Source organism: Colias philodice, chromosome 8 (genome assembly GCF_061535455.1).
Source record: "Colias philodice isolate Cphi_HAF_F1 chromosome 8, ilColPhil1 Martin Lab GWU primary, whole genome shotgun sequence".
NCBI lineage: Eukaryota > Metazoa > Arthropoda > Insecta > Lepidoptera > Pieridae > Colias > Colias philodice.
In genome coordinates, this window is record NC_143093.1 from 4101967 (window position 1) to 4129127 (window position 27161).

General features: G+C 33.5%; 1 protein-coding gene across 3 annotated transcripts; it reads right to left on the minus strand.

Moving 5' to 3' along the window:
* Window positions 1–523: 523 nt before the first annotated feature.
* On the minus strand, window positions 524–27015 carry LOC149486446 (testis-expressed protein 2). 3 transcript variants are annotated; one of them, XM_089698077.1, is made up of 22 exons: window positions 26841–27015; window positions 26053–26487; window positions 25630–25736; window positions 25250–25388; window positions 24421–24941; window positions 23812–23899; window positions 21574–21727; window positions 18184–18390; window positions 18039–18061; window positions 17557–17744; window positions 11315–11436; window positions 10594–10753; window positions 10046–10162; window positions 9602–9703; window positions 8727–8885; window positions 6334–6523; window positions 5636–5739; window positions 5307–5428; window positions 4372–4459; window positions 3976–4115; window positions 2295–3665; window positions 524–1960 (listed from the first exon to the last, which is right to left on the minus strand). In XM_089698077.1, the coding sequence occupies exons 1-21, from the start codon at window positions 26857–26859 to the stop codon at window positions 3476–3478; spliced, it is 3375 nt and encodes a 1124-aa protein (XP_089554203.1). In that variant the 5' UTR covers window positions 26860–27015; the 3' UTR covers window positions 524–1960; window positions 2295–3475. The 3 variants fall into 3 exon arrangements, with proteins under 3 accessions (XP_089554203.1, XP_089554202.1, XP_089554204.1); XM_089698076.1 differs by having other exon boundaries at window positions 17994–18061; XM_089698078.1 differs by lacking the exon at window positions 9602–9703 and having other exon boundaries at window positions 17994–18061; window positions 26841–27014.
* Window positions 27016–27161: the final 146 nt, after the last annotated feature.

Genomic DNA, 27161 nt, shown 5'->3' on the forward strand with positions numbered 1-27161 from the left:
ATCCGTGATACTGGTTAAAACCCATTTCAGACACCAGCTCCTCCAACTCCAGCTAATTGTTTGATAATTTTGTATGCATGTAGATTAATTATGTGATTGGGAATTGTGAGGAGAAATAAATAAATGATTTGATTTGATTTGATACACCAACCACAATCACCCAACACAAAGAGCCATCCACATGCTTGGCGGACGTTCATAATGCTACATCCACACGCTGGCTGTTTGTCACAAACACCGCAAACAGCAGCAGTTATTTATAAATATTTTTTACGTACTCAGCATATGCAAAACTATATACTCCTTTGAGCTTAGTATACCAACGGTCCCACCGTTGGTATACTAAGCTAAGCACCCTGTATATCATCACGTTAAGACCAACAGGAGCGGAGCGCAGCTAGTGAAACATAAAACTGTTACATTTTATCATGAGTAAATTTACGTAAAATAAATCTTCACGGAGCACCCAATTATGTAATGTGCAAAAGTGTTAAAAAGTTAAGGTGTTAAAAATAAAACAATATTCAATATAGCATTTTGTTTATTGAAAAAAATCACAACTGATACCACATAGAAAAACTACTCGGCACGGTTTAACTCTTAACTATACATAATATCACATAAACACTTATAATTTCAAATATTATATACATTCAAGACTCAGTGTTCATTTATAATAATAACAATGAAATCTTACTGCGATCACAGCTTAAACAAACAAACGCAAACGTTATTCAATGAAACATAACACATTACATTCAAAAGAGAATAATACAACACAGTGGATCGGAATTTTTGGCTACTTTGTACAGAAAAATATAAAATTAGTTATACATAGGCTATAGGATCGATTTAGGCTTCCTATTCTTAACAACCTTTACAACGTACCCATAAGAAAGTTCTAAAACAATTATAAAACTTAAAAAGTCATATAAATTATTTAGGCAGTAGTGAATTCAGTGTAATCTATGGTTTGAGATTTTGTAGGCAGGTTTTTATTAAATTTTATTGCAATGTATCTCTTTATATTTAATAAAAATGAGATGGAATTACATTGTGTAATCAAAATACAAAATTCCAAAGTGCTCAGATACAAACAATACTTATGTTTTGAAATAAAGTTTTACAATAATACCATAGTATCAAAGAGAGATAAAAAATATGAGTTATAGCTAAAACCAATTTTTGGTTCATGAATTTAATTATTTAGAAAAATATATAAATAAATCTAATCTTTAATTTACATACTGTAACTAAATACACAAAACATTAAATACCTATATTAAAGTGAAATGCTAAATATTTATCACACAGTGAAAAAGCTACAATTTTTTAAACTTGCGGTGTCAATTAGTAAATTATCCATATATGTAGTATAACAACGAACTTAAAATAATATTATAATTTCGATGTATAACTAATTTAAGCACATTAAAGTCAAGCAAATTTCGTTCAGCCTTCAATTTTAAATTACAATATTTTCGCACACAAATACTTATTTAAAAAATTCAAGCCGTTTAAGACAAAACTTTCTTAATAAATTTTACACATCAATTTGGCCCAAACTTATTATTAATAAAATATTGTGCGATACAAAAGTAGATTTTAGAATTTTAATATATCCTTAATACGTAATAATACGAATGTGATCTTTTTTTGTGATGAGACGTAATTATATTATGAACTAGATTTAACAAGAACAGTAAGTTTTCTAAACATTGATAATAAACGACTTTTCACTTTATAGCTATAATTCCGAAAGATTGTATTATATTAAAACGGTAACATTATTCTATTTTTCAGTATATGTTTTAGACATTTTATATTTGTATATTTTTGCTTTTAAAAAGATTGCACTAAATGTTGTTCTAATCTACATTTGGAGTATAAATTTGGAATTATTGTCGAGAATTTTATTTTCTAGTGGGAAGCTCCGATAGGTTTGTGAAATGTATACCTACTAAGGTACTAAAAGATTTTTTGAAGTGAAACTTCTTTATCGGGGTTGGACAAAAATTTAGTGTAACATTTTTGCGTTACGTCGTACGGGTGACATTTTTGCGTTACGCCGTACGCGTGACATTTTTGCGTTACGCCATACTCGTGACATTTTTAAGGTCTTAAAGAAGTTTCACTTCTTACGTGTGTACTCTAGTACACGCATACATTTTTGAAGTGAAACTTCTTTATCGGGGTTGGACAAAAATTTAGTGTAACATTTTTGCGTTACGCCGTACGCGTGATATTTTTAAGGTCATAAAGAAGTTTCACTTCTTACGTGTGTACTCTAGTACACGCATACATTTTTTTTTAATTAAAGGTTCACAATTTTATATGTAGATTATTTTTAATGAGTAAACTTTAATTACTACTTTTTGTCGTAAATAGCCTATAACAGAAATGTTAAAATCCACTACACACTTCAATTAATAATGTATGTACACCGATAAATAAAAATATATCTATATGTAATATATAATATAATCTATTTTATAAGAAATCGTTATTAAATATAATCTATAGGGATATGAATTTGTCATTATAAATAAAATATATTCAAAGAAGAAATATTGCATTTCTACATCTATACTATACAGATATTTAGAAATCATAAATATTTTTATATTCTTTTTAAGAATACGAAATACTGTATAATATATCTTTAATTAATATATTTTCAAACTTGGCAAGGGACAATCTAAAAATTTACACAATCTATCTACGTAACTTTCGTACTTTAAAAAATAGCGAGAAAAAATATTTTTATAAACACTAGCACAAATTTAAAAGGTTTATTTTGAGGTTTGTAACGTCACGTAATTACACGTTCATATTAATTAACGCTTTTAAAGTTACATGAACTTAGTTAAATTCACTTCAGAATAAAAAAGCACTTCACAAAATTATAGCACCTCTCTTATCAAAATTATAATTACAGTTTTTCTAATTATTTAAAAAGTTTTTGAATTAAGACATTCATCACTTATTTATTTTGTTTCAATAGGATAATTGTTTTTTTTTCATTGTAATGATCGACTTATCGAAATCAAACAATTGTCAGGGATCATTCATACTTTTTAAATAATCATATCAAGCGTCATGTATTAAAAATGTTTTTACTTGGTTCGTATACTAATAACAGCGCCCTTTGTCCGCGTAAAAGCTCTTATCATAATCACATTGAACTAAGAAATTACATTTACCACATTCAACAAAATAAGTTCAATAATATTTTCTTGAACAATCGCTTTCATACTTTTCAAAAAGCTGCATATTCGACTTTGAAAAAAAAAACGAATTAAGTTTTTAATTTGTAGCAAAGTACGGTTAAAACCCACATAGCTTCGACTATACATATATATACCACTTTCCAGGCTTTTTCTTTCTCTCTTTATACCAATATTATTCCGTTTCCCTTCTTCTCTTATTTAATTTCTTCCATATATAAATCTACATTACTCCTTATTCTCCATTTTTATTCAAATTCCACAGGCGTAGGGGTCATGACGTCAATAATAAAGTCCTCCATATTGGGCAGAACTAGAACCTTCTCGAACTCCTTGAGAAGTTTCTGTTCGATCCAATTGGAAATGTTAGCGAAGCGAAGCGTGCGTGCACCGAACGCGGGACGAGCTTTTAGTACTATTTGGGGATTTGTTCGGAACCTGGAAATAATATATTTTTTTTATTATTGAAAATATTTTGCGAAATAGAAAACTGATCAAGAGATTTGAATATTGCCAAAAATAGCGCTTACATCAATAAGAAATCTAGTCTGCAACAGGTGTAGCAAAATTTTATTTATTTCCAACACTTTTGAACCAAATTTTAAAATAAAGGTAGAGGTTTGAACTAAGTTTCAATTCTTCTACCAGTCACATCTCACGTGATTACATGAATTTTTATCAGTTTCAATCTCAAATCCTCCTTCTCCAAGCAAAAAACTTAAACTATTTAAAAAATCACGTTTCTTACCCGATCCATATCCTATCATGTGGTGGCGGAGGTAAGTTAATAGCGAGTCGACCTTCTAGCCCGTGCACTTCTAGTTGCAGCTTTATATCCGTGTTCGAGAGACCTTCCATGGCACGCTTCACGTATTTGTAGTCTGTTACCTGTTAAATAAATAAAAAAACTAATTTAAACAAATTATATTGAAAAAATGATTTGTTCATCTGTCTTTGTAAATTGAGTCCTGTTTCTCAGGCATACATATACATATGTTAATATTTTGAGCGGAAATTGGTGATTGAGCAAGAAAAAAATCAATTGTACCTAGCTAATATGGTTATAAAACATCTATAAATTCAAAAACTAAAATATCAGGTTTTCAATCAATAGAAAAGTGCAGATATAGTTACTTATACTTACTTGTTGGAAATATTTGTTAGTCGCTATTCTATCGACGATACGGAGGAACTTCTTTTTTGATGATCCACCTTCACTCGGGTTCACAGACCTGTACAAATTAGAAAAAGATGAAAATCTTATTTAACTAGAAAAAGTCACATTAATTGCAATATTCTACTTAAAAAAGCCGTTCATCACTTATTTAGATTTATGCCAGACTAGCTTTCCACCCACAGCTTCGCCCGCGCAGTCAAAGAAAAACCCGCATAGTTCCCGTTCCCGTGGGATTTCCGGGATAAAACCTATCCTATTTCCCGGGGTAAAAATTAGCCTATGTCCTTTCTCGGGTATCAAAATATCTCTATACCAAACTTCATGCAAATTGGTGCAGTAGTTAAGGCGTGATTGAGTAACAGACAGACAGACAGAGTTACTTTCGCATTTATAATATTAGTATAGATGTAATAAAATAAAACTGCTAATTCCACATGCGCCAATTACCGTCCCTCCGCCACGCGCACCTCTGTGTGTTGACTCAAAATTTTCTTTGCAAAAATAATAATGTCGTAAACCTAAGGTACTTTTTACCGCGATGCAACATCTCATTTCTATAGGAATTTCCTTGAACTACGCGAACGATGGCGGAAACCTATTAAGTATAATATAAACACGACGCTGTTGGCGCAGTGGTAAAGTAACTGCCTACTGAGCCGACGGTCCCGGGTTCGATCCCCGGTCAGGGCAAATATTTGTGTGATGAACTCAATTACATATTTGTTCTTGGGTCTGGGTGTTATCTATATATCTGTATTTATTAAATATTATATTTATCGTCGCCTAGTACCCACAACACAAGCCTTAATTGAGCTTACTGTGGGACTAGGCCGATTTGTGTAATAATGTCCTATAATATTTATTTATTTTATTTAAACAGTCTAGTATAAAATATAACTCACGGAGATTCGCTAGGCTGTAAGTTCTCCGCGCTGTCGACGGGCTGCACGGGAGGTGTCTCGTCGTCACTTGACGATTCAGCTGAGTCTTCGATTTCTGAATCGTAGATAGCTGGTTTTCTTTTCTGTAAGAGATTTATTTGGTTTGGAAATTGTTGATGAGTCGTTTCTTGAGTAATTGTGAATATATCAATTTTTAATTATATAAAAAGTGGGTATGACAACCTTCGAAAGAATTTTTTTTAGGTGTGACATAAGTAAAAGAAGTATAAAATTACATTCTCAAGTATAGAAAAGCAATGAACTAGATTTGTAAATCTAAAATTGTTTACCCTTAGTTGTTTTTCGGATTGAGCGGACCCTGGGAGCGGCACCTCGATCGGATTTTCTATGATGTTCTCTTGTGCACCTAATAAGTGATCTTCTAGTGTTATATCTGTAAAATAAAAAGTAATTGAAAGCCGACTGCATGTCTATATGAGACCGTTGCCCGTTAAGTACTAAGTCAAATTTCAGAAGTGAGCAGATTGTGTACGAATTATATGAAAAATATGCGAATTAAAGTTTTATCATTACTCAATACTCATGTGTCCATATTTAGATTTTTTTAATTTATACTAATATTATAAAGCTGAAGAGTGTGTTTGTTTGTTTGTTTGAACGCGCTAATCTCAGGAACTAATCCGATTTGAAAAATTCTTTCGGTGTTAGGCGATCTTCACACTGCCCCGCACCACGCTGCATGTTGCGTGACTGCGTGTTTAACGTTACTTGTAAGTATCTCCGTTTGTATAGAAAACACGCACAGTCCAACACACTGAAAATGCAACCACGCGCGTAGGTGCGGGGCGAGACGCAAGGTATGGCACACCGAACCCGCAGTGCCGCGCGTCGTGATGCTCAGTATTGTACGACCACCACAGAGAACGGCGAATAAATGAGAGCCGCCGTGCGTGAATCTACAGCTGCGTTATTTTATGTGTGTAGAACGCCGCATACTGGGGGCGCCCCCCACTAGTGCGTCACTCACTCTTCTCCTTCAGCTTCATGAGGTTGATCTGCGTGAGTATGGCGATGTGCGCGCCGCCGTCGTACCGCAGCGCGGCGTCCAGCCACAGCCCGCGCGCGTCCACCGCCGGCGCCGCCACGCCGCACACCAGCGGACACTCGCCCGCCAGGGACAGCTCTGTGATCACCAGCGGGCTCATGAACGAGGGCAGCTGGGGAAATATTCATTTCTTTGAGGTACAATAAGCAACTAGATTTAGGACTCATACAAACGAGACGGTCCGGTTTTTTGCCAGGGCCACAGAATAGTTAATAGTACAGGTAATAGACCGGGAGATATTGACACAAAATTTCGAGTCATTTGTAACAGGATGGCGGTTCTACAGGGTTCTTAGTACGTAATGACAAAAAGAAAAATGATGGAGTGAACGCTGGTACCGGCGGCTTAGTCGCGTGGGCGTTAGTCGAACTCGTCGGAAAATAGCGAAAGTCTATAAAGAAGAATTACGGTAAGAAGATATAAATAAATACAACTACGCACCAGTGGTATTTAGCTTGCACAAAATTATGTACCTGAGGAGGATGGCTGTGGAGAGGATGGGAGTGGGGAGGATGGAAGTGGGGAGGATGGGAGTGGGGAGGATGGGAGTGGGGATGATGGAAGTGGGGATGATGGCTTTGGGGAGGATGGGAGTGGACAGGATGGAAGTTGTGGGGATGATGACTGTCGAGAGGATGGCTGTTGGGAGGATAGGAGCGGGGAGGATGGAAGTGGGGAGGATGGGAGTGAGGGGGATGGCTGTGGGGAGAATGGATGTGGGGAGGATGGAAGTGGGGAGGATGAAAGTGGGGAGGATGACTGTGGGGAGGATGGAAGTGGGGAGGATGGCTGTGGGGAGGATAGCAGTGGGGAGGATGGAAGTGGGGAGGATGGAGGTGGGGAGGATGGAAGTGGGGAGTATGGCTGTGGGGGGATGGGAGCGGGGAGGATGGGAGTGGGGATGATGGCTTTGGGGAGGATGGGAGTGGACAGGATGGAAGTTGTGGGGATGATGGCTGTCGAGAGGATGGCTGTTGGGAGGATAGGAGCGGGGAGGATGGCTGTGGGGAGGATGGGAGTGAGGGGGATGGCTGTGGGGAGAATGGATATGGGGAGGATGGAAGTGAGGAGGATGGCTGTGAGGAGGATGGGAGTGGAGAGGATGGAAGTGGGGAGGATGGGAGTGGGGAGGATGGAAGTGGGGAGGATGGAAGTCGGGAGGATGGCTGTGGGGAGGATGGAAGTGGGGAGGATGGCTGTGAGGATGGGAGTGTGGAGGATGGGAGAGGGGAGGATGGCTGTGGGGAGGATGGGAGCGGGGAGGATGGGAGGATGGGAGTTTTAATTATAAAGCTGAAGAGTTTATTTGTTTGTTTCTTTGCTTGTTTGAACGCGCTAATCTCAGGAACTAATTCGATTTGAAAAATTCTTTCGGTGTTAGATAGCCCATTTATCGAGGAAGTTTATATATGATATATATCATTACCCTAAGACCAACAGGAGCGGACCAATGCGGGTGAAACTGCGGGGCACAGCCAGTATATTATATAATAAGAATTCAAGCACCCGAACGCCACACAATACCTTTTACTTTTAACATTTTTTTCATCCATATACATAGTTAAAAAATATTCGCACGCGAGCGTCTAGACGAGCACGCGCGTGACAACTGACAACCGACTGATTCGAATTTCGAGTACGGCCGACCGGGACCTGCGGCGGAGGTAAATAACGGACAAACCTCGCGGAGTGAGACAGGCCTGCCAGGGCCGAGACAAAACAGCGCAACACGACCCGCTTGTACAGTGCTACTTAACATAGACGTGCATAGTAATTAATAATTGTAATACTAACACTAGGATAAGATTTTACTAATACATTATGGGCTATGTGGCCTGAAATAAATGAATTTTATTTATTTATTAGTAAGTGCATAGGGCAATGGGCCAAACATTACTGACGACGTACTTAAACCGGGCCATGTTAAACCCGTCTCGTAGGCATAAGCCCACATAATCACGCTCAAAATTTTTTAATAGGCGACACAATATATTTTGAACATTACTGCTGAGAAATAAGGAGTTAATTCCAATGAAAGACGTCGCTATTTGGGTATATTTTTTTAGGAAGGTATTTGGAGTCTAACTACATTTATTTTTGATGAATAAATCGATATTGACAAAAATGGTCTCCATAATAATGAAATATGAATATTGTGAAATTTGCAAAAATATGTTAAAAACTACCAAAAAGAGGCACGCAAACTCAATTTTTCTCATTTAAACTGAAATTCAAATCTTTTTATTCATACCTTTTAAACGTGTTTATCGACTACCATTTTTATAAACTACCCTCAAGCAACACTTTCCACCCACCTTCAACGTATTAAGTTTCCTCTGTATCTTGTTCTGCAGCCTCGCGATCAGTATGGGGTCCCGCATCATGTCGTACATGATCCTCGCTAGCATTATGTTCACCCACGTCACTTCCGCGGGTAACGTTCGGCACTCGCACTCGGGGGACGATTGTTGAGACTGTATATGTATTGGAATAAAGGTTATTTTGGGATGTAGTTATTGTAATGGGTCCTCTTCACAATGGGCAGTGTTAGGCAGAACCAATATGATTATTAGGGGTAATAAACATATTGGTTCTGTCCTCACATAATGAGCCGCCGTAAAAAGTGACATCATGGAGTATTATGAACTTTATAACAACAAACATAAGTTTCAAAACGATTTGTCTTAAATGCCTCTGCTTTAATATCTTCTTATAAGCTTATCAAATCTTCTATGTCTTTTATTTTTGGGCTACGAGAGTAGTACATATTAACGTAGTGCAAAGATTTATTTTTATTTCTGCCTGATTTCTAATATATTGCAAGTTCAGCTTAGTTGTTCTCGCGAAACATTCATTTGGTTCATAATAAACTTTTAAATCTAGTTTTCAAAGCACTATCGTTATTTGCTTAAATATATTAAATTTACATTACATACATCTGAAGTCATTAAAATACGATAGGGGTTTATTTTTATCAACTGACTAACTATCATTTCGCTACCAAATGCTACATTATTTTACAAAGACACACAAAACCTCAAATAATTTTCTTTTTTAATCTTTATCTCTAGGTTTATATCTAAACACAAAAAGCGACATATATCCCATAACCTCACACATCCCATACAAAGACGATACCATAGTAAGTACATAGTACAAAAAAATACAAAAAATTACGGAAAACTCTAACATCTTTTTTCTTCTTTTTGCCTTTGTTACGCTCGTGTGGCGACGGCTCTATTTGACACATAACGCCAACATCCGATGTCTGTTTGGTGCTAACTTCGTGCGTCTGGTGTTGAGTAAATTCAGTTAACCAATAATTAAATAAAAGATAAATGGATGGATTATTAAAAGACAAATGGATGGTTTATGGAAACTGTTGTTAGTACTGGAGAGCTTGAAATTATTTTAATCAAACAAAATTATGCTTTAATTGTATTTGAATAGGTCATAGTTTAGTGATGTATTTGGATAGTCGCTTGGGTTAATAAAACGGGGAATTAAAATGTAAATGGTTATAAATAATATGCGAAATTGAATATAAATAATCAAACATAATAAAATAAGAAACCAAACAATAGAATGATAATTAAAAAGTTGTAATATTAGTGATATTAATCGATAATATTACCTGCATAATCTTGACTATGTATGGCCAAAAGGTCTTCTCATACGAGTCTAAGGAAGGCGGTAACGGGTGAGCTGTCGTGATGTTTACTCCTTCCGATGTGGATTCGGCTGGTTTCGTCTGTATATTAATTATAGAAGAATTATTATTGGAAGTTGTATGTTAAAACATTGTTGGAAGAGTAAAGAATTTTATGTATATACTTTATTATATGTAAAGAAGCAGCTTGCCCCGGTTTTGGTTGGAATAAAAATAAGCTAAAAAACTTCAACAAACGCTAAAGTTTATTTCGCTTCGCGGACGCGTTCGCTTCGCTTATCGATGTCGGTACACGTCAATATACCTATGTTATTGGCTGAGAATAATTATTATCACCTTTCCAAACGCCACAGTCTCCTTCTCAGTGAGTTTGTAGACCACCATCTTTATTACTCTTGCGCAATATCACTCACCGACTTGTCTTCTTTCATCGAACAATCTTTTCACGCGTTCGCTTCGCTTACCAGTACACGTCAATACCTATAAAATTAAGTAATAATTATAATAATCACCTTTCCAAACGCCACAGTCTCCTTCTCAGTCAGCTTGTAGACAGCTAACTCGATACCATCTTTAGTCTCTTGCGCAGCATCACTTGCTGATTTGTCTTCATTTGTTGAAGTGTCCGCGGACGCGTTCGCTTCGCTTATCGCTGTTAATAGACGACGATACCTGGGAATTGGGAATTATATTTTAACGGGTTGAAGTAATAATTATATTTAATGAGTAATCCATACTAATATTATAAATGCGAAGGTAACTCTGTCTCTCTGTCTGTTACTCAATCACGCCTAAATTACTGAACCAATTTTCATGAAATTTGGTATGGAGATATTTTGATACCCGAGAAAGGACATGGGCTACTTTTTATCCCGAGAAAATGACACAATCCCGGAAATCCCACGGGAACGGGAACTATGCGGGTTTTTCTTTGACTGCGCGGGCGAAGCCGCGGGCTGAAACCTAGTAATAATATAATTCTATTTAATATTCAATGCAATGACACTAAAGTGAAGTTTTTTTGAAGGCTGGATGTTCACAAACTCAAAAAAATGGATAAGTATTAGGCTCAATGCACAAATTGTAAAAGCTGATTACGACGAATAGTTTAGAGATATCCATAAGTCAAAGTTAATGTATTTTTTCAGTAATTTGAATTATGCTGTAGATCTTAAACTTAAAATTAAAATTGTAGGTGATTTTTATACTGTTGTTTATACATATTCTCCTCACCATTCGAGTTTATCTCTGCCCGTTCGAGCGAAGAGAAACAGGTGCGAATGCTTGTCTTTCGACTGTTTGACGTGCACGCTCCACTCCCCTTCTGTCGTGCCTTCCGCTACTGGGTCCAATTCCTGAAAAAAAGATATAAGTGTTATCAGGCGCAGTCCCAGCCTGACATTTGGGGGGGGGGGGTCACGCAGCTGAAAAGGTATGCAACCCCCCCCCCCCTCCCCTCCAATCGTACTCGCCAAATATCGTATTCGATAAGTTATAGTTACATAATGCACAAAGGACTCTACATACTATTTAATAATAATAAAAAGACTTTAAAGTCACCTTCCCGGATATTTATGCATCAAATAAATGATTTAGGGCTGATTTTTCAATCGTTGGTCAAAAATATATTCTAATTGTCCGTATTTGACAGTTTACAGGTGACAATGTTCGTGTAATACTTTATTGGACGGATAAATTTTAACCAAGGATTGAAAAATCGGCGCATAGACAAATATTAAAATTCGTTGAATATGAATAAGTAACATATGGCTTCATTTTCTTCGTAGACTATTTATAGATAAGGAAAATATTGTCAATGACATATTCATATAGTTTTTAATTTACAAGGAAAATGCAGATTCATTTTTTCGTAGCTATAATAAGACGTTTATGAATACGAATTTAGCCATATTATTGTACACAAGTCAATTCTTCTGGTTTTGCCAAATTTAAAGCCAAAATGATTTCTATTAACCCCTCAGCTGTCGCGGCGCGCCGCGTCAAAAAGGTGCTGTCTGTCGGAGAAATTCGAGCGGTCGGCGCTGATTTGCCGATTTTTTTCGATATTAAAATTTGTGATATAAACTTTAACCTGTGACACTCTTGTAAATTTTGATGCTAACTAGATAACCAAACTTTATATTAGTTACCTTACTTACTCCCTGGCATGTTTATTTTATTTATTAGAACCATTTTTTCCCACACATTTTGAAAATATACGACATTGTTAAGAAAAATACTCATAATAAAATAATATCAAGGTATTTTAGATTTTTATTTTTGTATTTTCACACTAGAATAGACAATCTTTTGAGTGAATATAACAAAAACATAGGTTTATTTTATAAAAATTCGAGAAAGTTGAGTATGAATATCATCGTTTACGCATGAAAATAAGTGGACGCGATCTCCACATATGTTCATACAAATACAGACATTACAGTCTGCTCCAAAATTAGAACATTTCAAAAATTTTTGCTACTTTTTTTTTATTTTTATTTTAATCAAAACTAGATAAAAACTAACAGTAATTTTTACTTTTTAAAATATTTAGGTTTTTATTAATGTTTAAAAATCGTCTTATTCCTAAATGACTTCATTCTTATGGTGGACTTTGTTCTAACGTCTGTATGTAGGTATAACATCTCCACATCAATTTTAATTTTAATTTATTTTTTCTTAAAATTAGCGATTAAGAAAATATTTTTTGTGGTAACAATAGCATTATGAAGAAATGCTTTTTTTTCTTTCATGCTCTTAATTATTATAATATAGTACCTATAAAATGAAATGTTGTCCAACTACAAATCGAAAGGCACTGTATCCATACAGAAAAATGTCTAAGCTGTACAAGAGTGAAATCTACATTTAATTATACCATAACTTAATTAAAAACCGTTACATTTAACTTATAAATCAAAAATTTCGGAAATTCGAGTTTTAAATATTTTTTATAAAATACAGCTTATGTTAAGGATAAAAATCAATAAACTTAAAGATTCAAAATAAATAAACAATTATTATACATCTAAATGTTTTATTTACTTAAATAAATTTTACTTAACTGACAGAAAAAAAAATTCTTATGAAGCTTTGTGTCTGTACTATTTATATACTCATGTGGTTGTAATGTGTGGTGTTGACGCCAACATTGGCCAATAAATAGGAATATTTGCAACTTAGCATAAATAACGTTAACTTCTGTTCATTTTTTCTTATACATCGGAGTTCGGACACAACGACCGCCTCGAGACGACGATTTATTACCACGAGGTTCCACTTGAATGTGATCAGGAAAGTGATGAACGCTATCCAATCTAGTTGTACTTCAATACATGCAGTATTTCCAAGCATATTGTAATTAAGATATAAACTAATCGGTAAAATTGTATTAAAATCGGTTCAGTAGTTTAGGGAGTCCATAGTACACAAACAGCATGAAACTTATAAAATATTTTGATTGGAATAAAGTAAGACGTGTTATGTGTAGAATTTCATGAAGAATCCTGGTATCAGGAATTAAAAGCTGTAAATTCCCAAACACTAATCGTGTTAGTATTATTATCTGTTCATTTGACAAAATATACAGAGTTATATTTCTTGATTTCAAATACTGTTACGTCCTATTGTTAAAGTAAGCCTTGGAGTGTCTCGTCTTCCATTGCCATAAGAATCGTTGTTTGGATCCATTTGAATTCTCTTTTATTGATACTCAAATGCTTACGAATCAGAAAAGGTTATTCTATCAAATACAAATTTTTATTTTCGAAAGAAAATTAAAATATCAAGACGGAAGTTTATTTTAGGGTTACCTAACAAATAAGTTATTATTGATTATGTAGTTTAAACAGCAATGTGATATCTTCAAATAGAAAAATTGCATTCTTCTTCTGGGTAATAGAAGCAGTTTTGACACCAAAAGGCAAAAATACAATAATTGTTATCGCTAGTCATTTACAAAATGAGAGGGTAGATTTATATTTGCAGGCGTACTGCAAATGATGCATTTAATTCGTTTTATTAAATAAGTAATGTTCCAAGGCTATTTAAAGTCATGAATGCAAATAAAAATAATCTTCAGACAGCGATCTACATCAGCTTTAACATTCGGCCTACAAATGTACTACATATAGTACATAAGAATAAAAAACCGGCCAAGTGAGAGTCGGACTCGCACACCGTGGGCTCCGAACAAACCAATTTTTAAAGTGAAACTTTTATTACATCATCTCAAACTTTTTGGTCTGTGTAGCGCATGTCGCGTGACGGTCGGCTGCCGAGTAGGTATAAGGCAGTGTTCGGAACCGTTCGAACAGTTTCACTTTTACCGTGGTTTCATAAAACCACACAACATTTTTATTATGTTGTAACTCCGAAATTTTATGTTTTTCGAAATTATTCTTCAATCTGCGCTATAAGACCTTATTTTACCCCAATTTCAAAACTCTACGTACACGGAAAGTACCCTGTAGGTGTCGATTCCCTTGCGAATGTCGAAATTTGCAGCATAACCCATTGAGCCCCGAACGGCCCGATCGGTCCACGATACAATAGATTTTCTATTGTGTCTGTGATTCCGGGGCCTGGGTTAATAAACGGCTTTATCTTTTGATTGCGTTGGTTTATAAGTTTGATTTTTTCACAGCTTCAATCGACTCAAGTAATCAATATAAATTTCAGTTATAAGTCACATCACGCGTTCCTGTGAAAATGGGTCTTGACAGACAGATGGGCAGATGGGATGGACAGACGTGATCCTATTAGGGTTCTGGACCCTTAAAAACCAAACCCTTTGGGATGCAGCCATTAATGCTGCAATTTTTAGCAAATTTTGACTTTTGCAATGGAATCAAAACCGACAGGGTACTTCCCAAGTACATAAAATCTTTAAATTTGGTAAAAAGCAATGTTTTATAAAACAGATATAAGAATAATCGCAAATAACATGATTTTTTTAATTACACTTTATATAAAAAAAAATAATAATTTCAACTTACAACTAATGAACGGCTACATGTATTAACTTGATATTCACATTAAAAACTCAGATTTATAATACACTAGCTGTCCGCCCCGGCTTCGCCCGTGGTACATATTTACGTTTTCTCTACATAAGAACCATTCTCGTACTTCAAGGAATATAATAAAAAAAGAATTATCGAAATCGGTTCAGCCGTTCTCGAGTTATGCGCTTACCAACACATTTTGCGATTCATTTTTATATACATACTAGCGGTCCGCCCCGGCTTCGCCCGTGGTACATAATATTTACGTTTTCTCTACATAAGAACCATCCTCGTACTTCAAGGAATATAATAAAAAAAGAATTATCGAAATCGGTTCAGCCGTTCTCGAGTTATGCGCTTACCAACACATTTTGCGATTCATTTTTATATATAAGACTAGAGGTCCGCCCCGGCTTCGCCCGTGGTACATATTTCGCAATAAAAGGTAGCCTATGTCCTTTCTCGGGTATCAAAATATCTCCATACCAAATTTCATGCAAATTGGTATGGAGATATAAGATTTAAGACGCAATCAGAAGAAATAATATTCATATGCGGCATATTCTGAAAACCGCAACTACTAGCAAGGGAATCAAAACCTCGGGTCAAAAGTTAAGTGGACTTGGTTAAAAGCAAGGTTTTACAGCACAGATAAAGAAAAATTCACTAAAAACACTAGAAGTTAAAACATAATAAAAAGTAGGTTTGTTCGGAGTCCTTGAAGCGCGAATCGTATTGAGGTTCAAAACTATAAAAAAACATTCTTCCAGTTTTAAAGAAATAACCCCAAAATATGTGTAAAAACATCTTTGGACTATCTGGGTTTCAAAAATGACAACTCCCGTGTTGTCGTTCATTTTGAAATTGTGAGACGACAGAAAAACAAAATAAAAACAGAATCAAACATAATATATGCCAACGCAATCAAAAGATACAACCGTTTATGCTGCAAATTTTCGTAATTTTCGACATTTGCAAGGTTATAAAAACTTACAATAGCAACGTCTTATAGCACAGATAAAGAATTCTAAAATATGAATTAAAAGATACCTACAGCATAATTAAAAAAATAAGTTTGTACGAAGCCCTCGGTGCGCGAGTCCGACTCGCACTTGGCCGGTTTTTTATTTTTTCAGAAACATATGGCTCCCCAATAAAAATAATATGTTGCATTTGTATTAAGGTAAGAATATGTTGTACAATTAATGTGTTAAATTTCTTTTCCAGTTTGTCCTACACAAATTACATAGTAACATAGTCACTTTGTCCTATATATAGGTCATAGTGAAAACCATTGTTCCCGATGTAGGTTTTTTTTACTATTTTTCCAGCATATAATATACACTTTTAACCATAATATACTAAAATTAAAGGAATTCCATAGAGGTTACGGACTATAATTTGTATAGTTGATTATATCGTATTAAACCTGAGGACAATAAATACCACAAAAACGATACCCATCAATATAAACAAAACATATGTATGAAGACGAACAATTAAATTTTTCAATTTCATACAATATGCGAACATCCTGTACGCGAATTTTACGGGGAAATTATTGTCGGTTCTGAATTGAAAACGAAATATCTTTAAAATGGAACACAGTATCAAATTTTGAATTATATTATAAAAATCTTCATAAAATTTCTTGTAAAATGATGTAAAAAACAAATAAAATATTAAAAATAAAATACGATTAACCAGGGGTCAAAAACTAAGCAACGTACAGTGAAATGGTAGATACATATTTGGAGCCATTATTTGTGGTATAATTATTGGTAATTTTCATTATTTCGGCACATAAACATTAGGATATATAGTGAATAATAATAAAAAGAACAATAAATACTTACCGTTTATCAACTTTCCGCAAAATTTTACATTTTTTAAAACTTTAAAATTTAAAAGTTACTCGACTAAAGTATGACATAATTACTGTTATATTTCGAATATTTATCGGTCAAATTATTAAGTGATGGACTTTAAATATTCAGTAATTCATAAGCTATCAACTAAATAGTCGTTTATGCAGATTTGAACTATATTTGCGTTACAATGAGCTAATTTCCAACCAGCGATGATTTGGCACAGATCTGTGCCACGACAGACAACGGGTACAAAATTTTTGGCTCAGATCTGTGTTCCGACAGACGAGGGTTTAATGACTACAAATTGATTGATGTTAACATATTATGATTTCTAGATGTAATAACAAAATTTTCCTTATTTAAGTTCAAAGACTGATAAATTTTAGTGCATAAATTTATAATTTGTTTGCTCTATATAAAAAAAAAAATAGATAGGGATAATGTAGTAAAAATCTCAAATAAAAAAATATTGTAATATTCTTAGCGTTATTACCGTCCCGGGATTCATAAGAACTCCTTTTCTTTCCTACAATTAACTCGCCACTCGGAATTTCCCAACTGTTTTCTATATACTGTGTATCTACCAAGCAAAACTCACCGTCTCCTCCAAGAACTCCTTAATCTTGTTGAGCTCGGTATCATCAATTTCATCATCATCATCCTTGGTGCTGGTGACCGACCTGGTGGCCAGATCCTCGTTGCTGATGTCTTCCAATTGCGTGTTCTTGTCACTCGCCTGCTGGCTCTCGGGCTCCGTGAATGTGGACACGCTGTCTGTTTTCTTATCTGCGGTAAGGAAACAAGACATGGCTTATCAGTATGTTTTTTTTTGTGTTATCGTGCGTAATTACGAGTATGTGTTTGAAAAAAGGTCTAAGGATTGTGATATTTGGATATTTGCTAAGGATGTATCGATTTGTGAATAAGTAAATGGGCTATCTAGTATTAAGCGATCACTACGAAAAAAAAACAAAATATGCATTGAATAATTTTTGGCAGCTATAGAAAATAAAAATTAGCAAAAGCAATATTTACCTCTATGCATTTTTCTTACTAATCTATGTCTGAGGCCTTCTTTACCTGGTTCGGGCTCGTGTGAAATGCTAGAAAAGATTGAAATACAATAAAACAATTTTAAAATTACATCAAGATATTTTCATATATATTTCACAAGAGAAAAGCTTTCGTTCCGTTCTCATAATTTAGGTCTAATTCATGAATATACCTCTTTTCACGTCTCCTCCAAATAAACTTCTTTTTCCTCTCTGGACTTGTATTCGTTTCCGTGCTCTCAACTTCCAACGGTGATTCCTTGCTTTTCTTTTCCAAAGATTCGGCAATCTTTTTCTCCGTCGAATTTTCCTTTTCCAACACCTGTATCTTTTCTTTTTCGCTTAGTATTATGCAAATTGGGTACTTTTTGCTCCATTGTCTGTAAAAGCAATAATGACAGGTTGGATATATAGGTCACGTCGTCTAGAGACTTATTTAGCTTGGAATAAATCGGTTGAAAGAGGCGATAGACATAAGGGTGGGCGTATTCAAATTACTAATTTTGCATGAACGAAAACAACCTATGACGTCATAAGGGTTAATTGGATTGGAAAGAACACCCACGAATTAATTTACATATAAGTGTAGAAGGAAATTTCTGTGTGTTATTTTTAAACCTAACATAGCATAATAATTATCGAATAGCAAATTATGTTCTTTAGCAAAACGATTATAAAGTCATAATAATTAACATGTCGTTCTGCGTTGAAATATTTAATAATACATGATGATATTATTATAACATGATTTTAAGGGCACTTAATTAGTTTATTAATTATAACTCACTGTTTAGAGGAAAATTTACGAAACATGCTATTTTTTTAATTTAAAAAGCTAGGTACAGCCACAGACTAATAATAATATACTACGGTACAGCGAATATCTCATTATTATACATTATATTTTAACGAAATAAAAATATTCGTGTATTTGTATCCTTGTAATTATTAAATCCTTTAAACGGTACCTAACGAATTTGATCATGCGATGTTTACAAACGGTTCATATAATTTATGTGTAAATAGTGAACGTAATTTTTTAGCCTTAAAATCATTGGTTATTTTCAATGATATAAAATCATAATCGTCTAGTTTTGTGTTTGTTTTTGCATTATAATTTGCATCAACAAATTAAACATATGAATTAGGAATTTTATGGTCTCAATTAATAATCTCATACATTAGTCATACACTAACAAATCTTATCATTGCTGCTTAATTCATAAATATTTTTTCTTAATTTATCGTTACAGAAACCAAGTAATAGTACAGTTCATTAACCCCATTGTTCTTGAAACATTACCTTACTACTGAACTGTAGGAACTAGTGAAGGTCACCGACCGAGTTCGACAAAGTGTTCTTACGTGTTACTTTATCGTTTTTATCAACAGGTTACACAGAAAACTAGGAATAGGTTTTTGTAAACTGTTCTAATAATACATATTTAATTCATAGCACTTATACTAAATCATTATTTAAGGCGACCTTTATGAATTTTCATTTGGAGTATGTTAAGTACCTTAAAAATATGTTAGATTTCGTCAAATAAAAATGAAACTTGTTTTTTTAATTGCTTTGTAATGAGATTCAAAATTAGAGTATTAGTTAAGTAAGTTGTAGATAACGCACTTTGTATCACTGTCCATGTGTTTGTAAATATAAAGGTCTGTTTCATAACACTAACATCGTGGTGAATAATATTGAATGATAAAGGCTCATTAATTTTTCATTACAACTTTAAGCTGAAACAATTATGTATGCAAACTTCCCCAACTGGCCTATAAATAGATCGCATCCATTCATAAGTCTATTATTAGTGATGACGTGGTCAGTTTTTCCACAAAGTCTGCGGGTATTATAATAGAACTATTGAATATTGACCCTTTCAACTCCGGCTTTGATTGAGTCAGAGTCTTTCTATTTACGATATTTTTAGGTCAAAATGAGCACAACTACTATTGATTGATTTGGAAATTTTTGTCCAATTGGATCTTAAATTGTCAAACATAACTTATCAAAAGTGAAAAGACCAATAACAAACATCCATGTTGGTGTATTGCACGCCTCATAAGCGAAGCGTTGAGGTGGGTACTACTGTCACTTCGCGCAAAACATCTGATTTTTCAAACTTAAAATGTCTTTATGTATCATACATTGCACTTGTAAGATAATACATACACACACATATTAAGAAAAAACACTATTTTTAACGTTCATGATATTTTTGATGTCATTTTTGTTATTTAAACTAGTTAAAAAACAGTTTAAAAAAGTTCTGTCTTGGACGTCCGTGTGTCTGTATGTGCGGATCCTTTTTCTTGTTAACACGATAGCGACCGAAATACTTTACTAATCGAGTCTTTTTTTTTCTCTTACGCTTGAGTATGCTCAGGAATAGAACCCTTTCATTTTTCAGGGTCTGATTCGATGTGGTTTAATTGTTATTAAATAAACAAAAATAATAATTAATAAATATTTATTAAAAAAAAATTATGAGGCGTGCACTTTTGGATTTTCCAAATTATTTCCTCATTACGAAAAAGATACATTAGTAAAAAGCGGTTCTCAGCGATGCGTTCTTTAACAACATTTAAATCACCATATTAGTAAAGGTTTACATATTTATTTCCAAGGTAAAACTGTAACTGTGGCGTATCTTTTGTGTGGTTGGAACATTCGTTTCCATTCGCATTTAACGAGATGAGGTATATTTTTTCTCAATGAATGAACTATTGGCAGCTTCTCGCGAATGAAATTGACATGCTTGTTGAATGTTGATAGTTAGGTCAAGAGGTTTAAAGATGTATTTATTTACTCAATGAATACTGCACTATTTTTATACGAGAATTCATTTGATTATAGGTATTTGGAACTAGAACCTTGGGAAAGCATTATGTACTTTATATAGGTCAATTATTAGAAAGATGCTTATAATCAACAAGACAATCCATCAAGTAAATGACATTTCTAATTAATTACAGTTGTAAAGAAACATCTTATAAATTTTATCACAAGGAAACATTCCGAAAACAGGTTTTTATAGGGCTGAGGAGCTTATCAATAGATATGATAATGAATAATTATTTACGACGTCGTTACACTTAATTCTCACTTAGATGAACATTAAGTATGTGACGTGAATGGTAGTTAAGAGGCCAAACTCTAGTCTGTACTTAAGTCAAGGACTTTAGATAGGAATATGCAGTTATATTTACACAATATTGTATGTTCCGGTGTACTATAATATATTTTTAGAACGAAGAATTTCTCAGTGAATAATTCTTCTTTCTAATCAAATTTGTAAAAAATAGGCTAATTCTCTCAAATTTAACGTCTTTATAGACGTGAGATGATAAATTCAAACGGGTTTCTTAAAAATAAAAAAAGATCAATAGATAACTGCACTAGACTCAGTTTCCTATCAATTAGTTGGCATTTTAATAATCTGATTAAAACAGAAATACATAGTTTATCTTTATGTGAAAAATTATTCAAATATGTATCTCTTCTATCATTCGCTCAATCCAGTTCATGATTTCATAAGATCTTTTACAAAACTTACCGTCGCTTCACGAGTCCTTTTGGCAGCAATATGACTCTTGATCCTGTCAGATTATACAATCTGTGCTGATAGAAATTAACTTTATCGATTTTTTCGTCCCATAGCGCTCTTTTCGCTATTTTTGTTCGTGTGTATGATATTCTTAAATTGCAACCTAAAATAGAAATAAACACATTTAAATAGGCAATATTTAAAACTCCACTCTTGATTGCACAATCAATACTCATATACCGTTAATACCAATTAAAATGCTTAAGCGAAGTCCGCAAGGTTGGACGACAAAGACGTGTAACCCGAACTTTATTTCCATATTAAAATAAATAGCTCTATGACATATTATAATATATGCATTAAAGCCCACACGCCTTAAATAGTCGCAAAAGTTATACATATTCTGTTAATTAATGTTTATATGTGAAGTCCCGTTTCCCCTAGTGGGGTATGGGGCTTACGCATTGTGCATACATCTGTTTCATTGAGCGAATTTCTTTAAGGTCAAGCAGGTGATCAGCCATTTGTGTCCTGCCCGATCGAGACATAATTTTTCCTTCATCCCCACCAGGAATCGAACCCAGGACCACGCTTTAACCAAGGAGGCAATCAATTTATGTTTGTGAATTAGTGAAATTGTAAATTTGTAATTTGGAACGCAAACGGCATAAATATTACTTCCATTTTGGCGTGCTTACCCGCATACGATAAGCGGGTATTTGAGCAATATTGGCAATTTGAATGAGGCATTGAAAAATATTATAATATATATTCAAATGCAAGAAAAATAATGTCGAGTGCTATTTATAGCCCTATAAATATAATGTTTTAGTTATCATTTTGTTCTATCTTATAGGAATAACTTAAAAGCACATTGAAACGTTTATGTAAATGAAATCAATAGGTATGCCATAAATACTATGTGAAATTTATTAAATGGGCCTAACATAGATTAACGTTAAATGAAACAGAAATTCTATCTCACAACCCAACGATAATCGATCGCTATCTCGATTCTCGGTATCAAATTATTATCAGCGGTTTCAATTTAGACACGACAAAATTTGCTCTAGCAAAATCTAGCTTAACTTTGTAGTGAAAGCTATACTTAAAGTAAAAGGTCTACATTTTAACTGAGAAACAAAGGCACATTTCAACGGAGAAAATGAGATTAAAAACAATTACATAAGAATGTAGGCGAACCTATTAATGATCCGAAACAATGAAACAGCTCATTATCATGATTCTTAGTAAATCCTAGCATGAATTCTAAAAAATATTATAAATAATATTAGTTACAATACATTTTATTATACCGCTCTATTAGTCTAGTATATTTTGTCGTAGTTAGGCCGACAGTATTATACCCACTTAAACGTAATTAGCATAAGTATTAAATTATTAGTCGCGTATTCAAATAACCGTATATATTATGAGGTCGTTCCATGTTGTTCTATTTATAGTTTTACTTTAAGAAATAAAGAACCCTTGTCACACGTAATAAGCTTTAAAACATGACAAACCGCAAGTCGGTGCGTACTAAGAGGGTATTCACGTCTGATGTGTAAACAACACGAAACTTATAAGCTATCGTATAATCCTATCATTTTAGGGTTTCGAAAACTAATAAGAAAACGGGATTACGTTTTAAAAGAACCTGTTTTGGATAGGGAAGTAGTAGCAGCATTTTTTCATCGTCATGGAGGAAAGAAAGCAGGTGCTATATAGCAGCCAACATCGTCACCGCACTATTACCCAATGTTTAAAAGAAACCATTTATTTATATGAAAACGAGGCCAGTAAAATGCTGGTTAGTAAAAGAAGAAACACCCGTTAAAAGGTTTTGACACTACTCGGTATATATTCCTTTCGAAGGGCTGCTAAGGTTCAGCAATTTCCAGCGTGAAGATGTGTGAGAATCCCAATAAATAATAATTTCCCGTCATTTATATGCGTGTTACATATTTTGAAATCTAGTAGTCCTAGATAATATATATTGGGTCATTAATTATACAGAGTGGTAATATTATCCATAATATGTGGTTTGTTGTTAGGTTTGACCGTATTAGTTGTAACGACACTATGTTCGTTTATTATTCGTATACCAACTATCTAAACCTAAAGGGTTTAAAGGACCTTTCCCCTTAATCTTATATTTTTTTACAACTTTAATGCCTAGAAAAAATACGAGAACGTACACAATAAATAAATAAAAAATACCCTTTTAAGTATTTAAAATTAACTTACCCTCTAGTTTCATAAAGGCAGTAGTTGTTTTATTTATGTGGTAGGTGTAAGGGTCGTAATCTGGAAATCTGTAGTGATTTATCCAACCCTGTGGACAAGTAAATTATTTTAAAGGATTTCAAACAAATATTAATTCTATACTCATAGTATAGCGATGAATTTTCTTTAATGTTTTATATGTGATTCATTGTACATTCGTCATTAAACATTTATTTACGTAAAAGGTATATGTTATCTAATTATATTTTATTATCTATGTCGTTAATTTTACCAGTAGGTACGTGTTTTATAAGATGAACTGTTTGTATGAAACATTTGCACAGTATTGTCTTTATAATAAATGTAATTATACGAACTTTGTTTTTCTTACTCTTGTAGCGTATATCTTATTAAATTGCATAATTTATTTAACATTGAGGATTAATAAGTACTACGAGTTCTTCAAGATAAAGATTTACTGATTTATGTGTAAGATTGGATAGAAAAACACAAAGAATAGTAGTTTCTATAATTTACTTTTAACATTAGAGACATTTAGTATCTTCGCAAGAAAAAAAAAATTGCGCATTACTGAAAAACAAAACACTTTTAAAAAAGTAAAATTCATACCTCATATTTCTTCAATGGAGTGTGTTCTTTGATCGACGGAATGGTATAGGCCAACGGCTGTATGCTCGTACGTTTCAATTGAAAAAAGCTGCTCCCTTTCGGCTCCCACTCGCTAAAGTAATTATCTAAGAACCACTGTTTCACATTGCTGACGAAATAGAAAACCCATATGCCCAGCAAGAAACCGTTCCAAATATTGGCATTCGGGAACAAAAAGTAGTTCAATATCAGGAATATTGTCAGGAAATACATTGTGTAGCTGAAGAAAGTGCTCTTGGGTTTTTTCTGCGCTTCACTCTTTATTAAGTTGCTTTTGCTTGGCGGGAGGCCAAAATTGGCTGGTGTGGTAACAGGTGTTGGAGGGTTGGCTCGTATTTCTGTCCCATTGTTTTGGTATAAATTATCGAGAGGGTTAACGTCGCCAAACGCATCTATCGTGTCTTCGAGAGCTTCTATACCAGACTCTACTTCCAGACTGCTGTCGTTTAAAATGTCTTTTGATACGTCTGTCTCACTTAACCCTAAAATAAAGTGACTATCAATAGTTGAAAATAATATGTGTAAGGATAGTGTGGAGATGCTTAAAACGGAAAATTTTTATTAAGTGTGGTCAACTCAGAAAAATAGAAGAAACTAATTTCAGATTCTATATTATTATGAGGGTAGTTTTTAATTTCGCTATACATAGGTACAAACACAAAAGATATGCATTATTAATATATGTAGAGATAATAATTATTCTAAGAATACATATCTTAATTAGAGATTTTGCCACTGAGATATGAAAAAATAAAAATAAATACAAAACAAAGATGAAAAAAGAACATACTTAAGTTTTTCTGTGTATCGTCACTTGAATCCGAATGGTTTTTCGTGTTAGTCTCGCGAATTTCTTTTTCGATAGCCTTGGCAGTTATTGGTTGTGTCATTTCTGATAAGTTTTGTATACTACTATCTAGTGATGATACCTGTTAACATAATATTAACAATATGATATGTCTATTCAAAAATAAATGAAGATCTTTACCTTATCTTAAATAATTCATATCAAATTGATTACATAAAGATTGTAAAGAGCTATTGCCAAAAATGAGCAATTTTTTGCATGAATAATCCTTAAAATATGTAGTTCATTTTTTTATCTATGTACTACAACAATAATGATTAAAACATCTGAATAATTTTATAAATAAGTATTTGTACTGTTACCTGATTATCAGTATCGCCCACACTCTGCTGGTCTATATCTTTAATTGCTGAATTTTCCTCCGAATCAGATATTGAGTTTTCCCTTGGTAATGTTTTTTCCTTTGTTTCTAACAAAAATATTTTTTTTTTAATAACCACTTTTTCACATTTATCATGATAATGATAATTTTAATATTGTTTTATGTAAATCACAATAATAGCATGATAATTTTTATGTATTATGTTTTATTGCAGAAATAGAAACTTGACACATTATGATAATTTTTAATTTACGATAGTATAAAATTAGATACTGAAAATATTTGAATCATTCTATGTACATATTTATTTAAGTTTAGTTAAGCATAGTAAAGTTCGAATAATTAAGAAAACAGTGTATGATCAATATTTCCATTATAATTCTTATTAGAAACTTAAAAGTACCTTCAACAGATCGAGTTTTCATATCCTCAACAGCTTGGGCGATTTTAAATTTAAAATCGTGGAATATTTTCCAAGTCTCATTTGGCTCCTTAATATCAGAACTCTCTGATGTACTTCTTTTACCGAGTCGGTTTAAATACTCTTTCATTGGAGAGGATGATATCTCTTTGGGTGTAGGACTCTTATTTTCCTCAGGTGGTTTAACATCTGTCTTTACATCTTCTACTTTTTCAGATTTTTCAGATCTCATAGATTTGAAATATTTGTCTATGATGGATGACGTTTTTTCCGTTTTTTTCGGGCTAGCAGTCTCACTCTTGACTGCCGGCTCACTCGGTGGCACAGCGGCGTCATCATCACAAGATTGAAATAATTCTTCTAATGCTTCATTATTTGCATTGTATCTAAATGACATACCAGGATTCGGGGATTTCCCTAAAAATATATATTTAATAATATGTATTGTATGATTATATTATTAGTATCATTTTTTATACCTCTATTTTTTAGTTGCGTGGAAAACATAAAATTTTATATGCGTATCTATAAACAAAGAAGTTACGCACAAAGAAATTTGGTGAAATAAACTTTTCTCAAGCTCTATCCAAGTTTGTTTTCGTGTTAGTTGCCAAAGAAACAATGGAGAATGTTATAATACATAACAGCTACTAAGATTTTATCCATTTTCTCGTACAAACGAAAACAAATATGTGATCTCGATTGTTGTTTGTGAAATATAATTAGTATGTAATGTAAATTTTGATATCGTAACATATTTCAACCCTTACCCGAGCCTGAAACCTCCATAATTAAAACTAAACAACAAACACTACATAGCCCACTTTAAAAACGTATTTATTTTATCAATATTTAATTAAATAACTAAATTAATGTAATTTTCTACTTCAGCGGTTTATCAACGACCGTCTCAGAACTCACAATCACCAATACAATCATTGATAAGTGACACTGACGTGAGTCGTGACAAATAATGTGGGTTTGAAAATGTCAGTAATGACATTTAGTCCTTGGTTAATTAACCATAGAGGAACGGCAGTTATGAGTTAACAATAATCGATGGTTATTATTCAATATTAAAACGAACATTT

Excerpts from the sequence above, each read along its gene's own strand:
- LOC149486446 (XM_089698076.1), bottom strand. Across the intron at positions 24,942-25,249 it reads CGATACACAGAAAAACTTAA|GGTTAAGTGAGACAGACGTA; the intron begins GTATGTTCTTTT and ends ACTTTATTTTAG. Across the intron at positions 5,429-5,635 it reads AATCCGAAAAACAACTAAGG|AAAAGAAAACCAGCTATCTA; the intron begins GTAAACAATTTT and ends AATCTCTTACAG.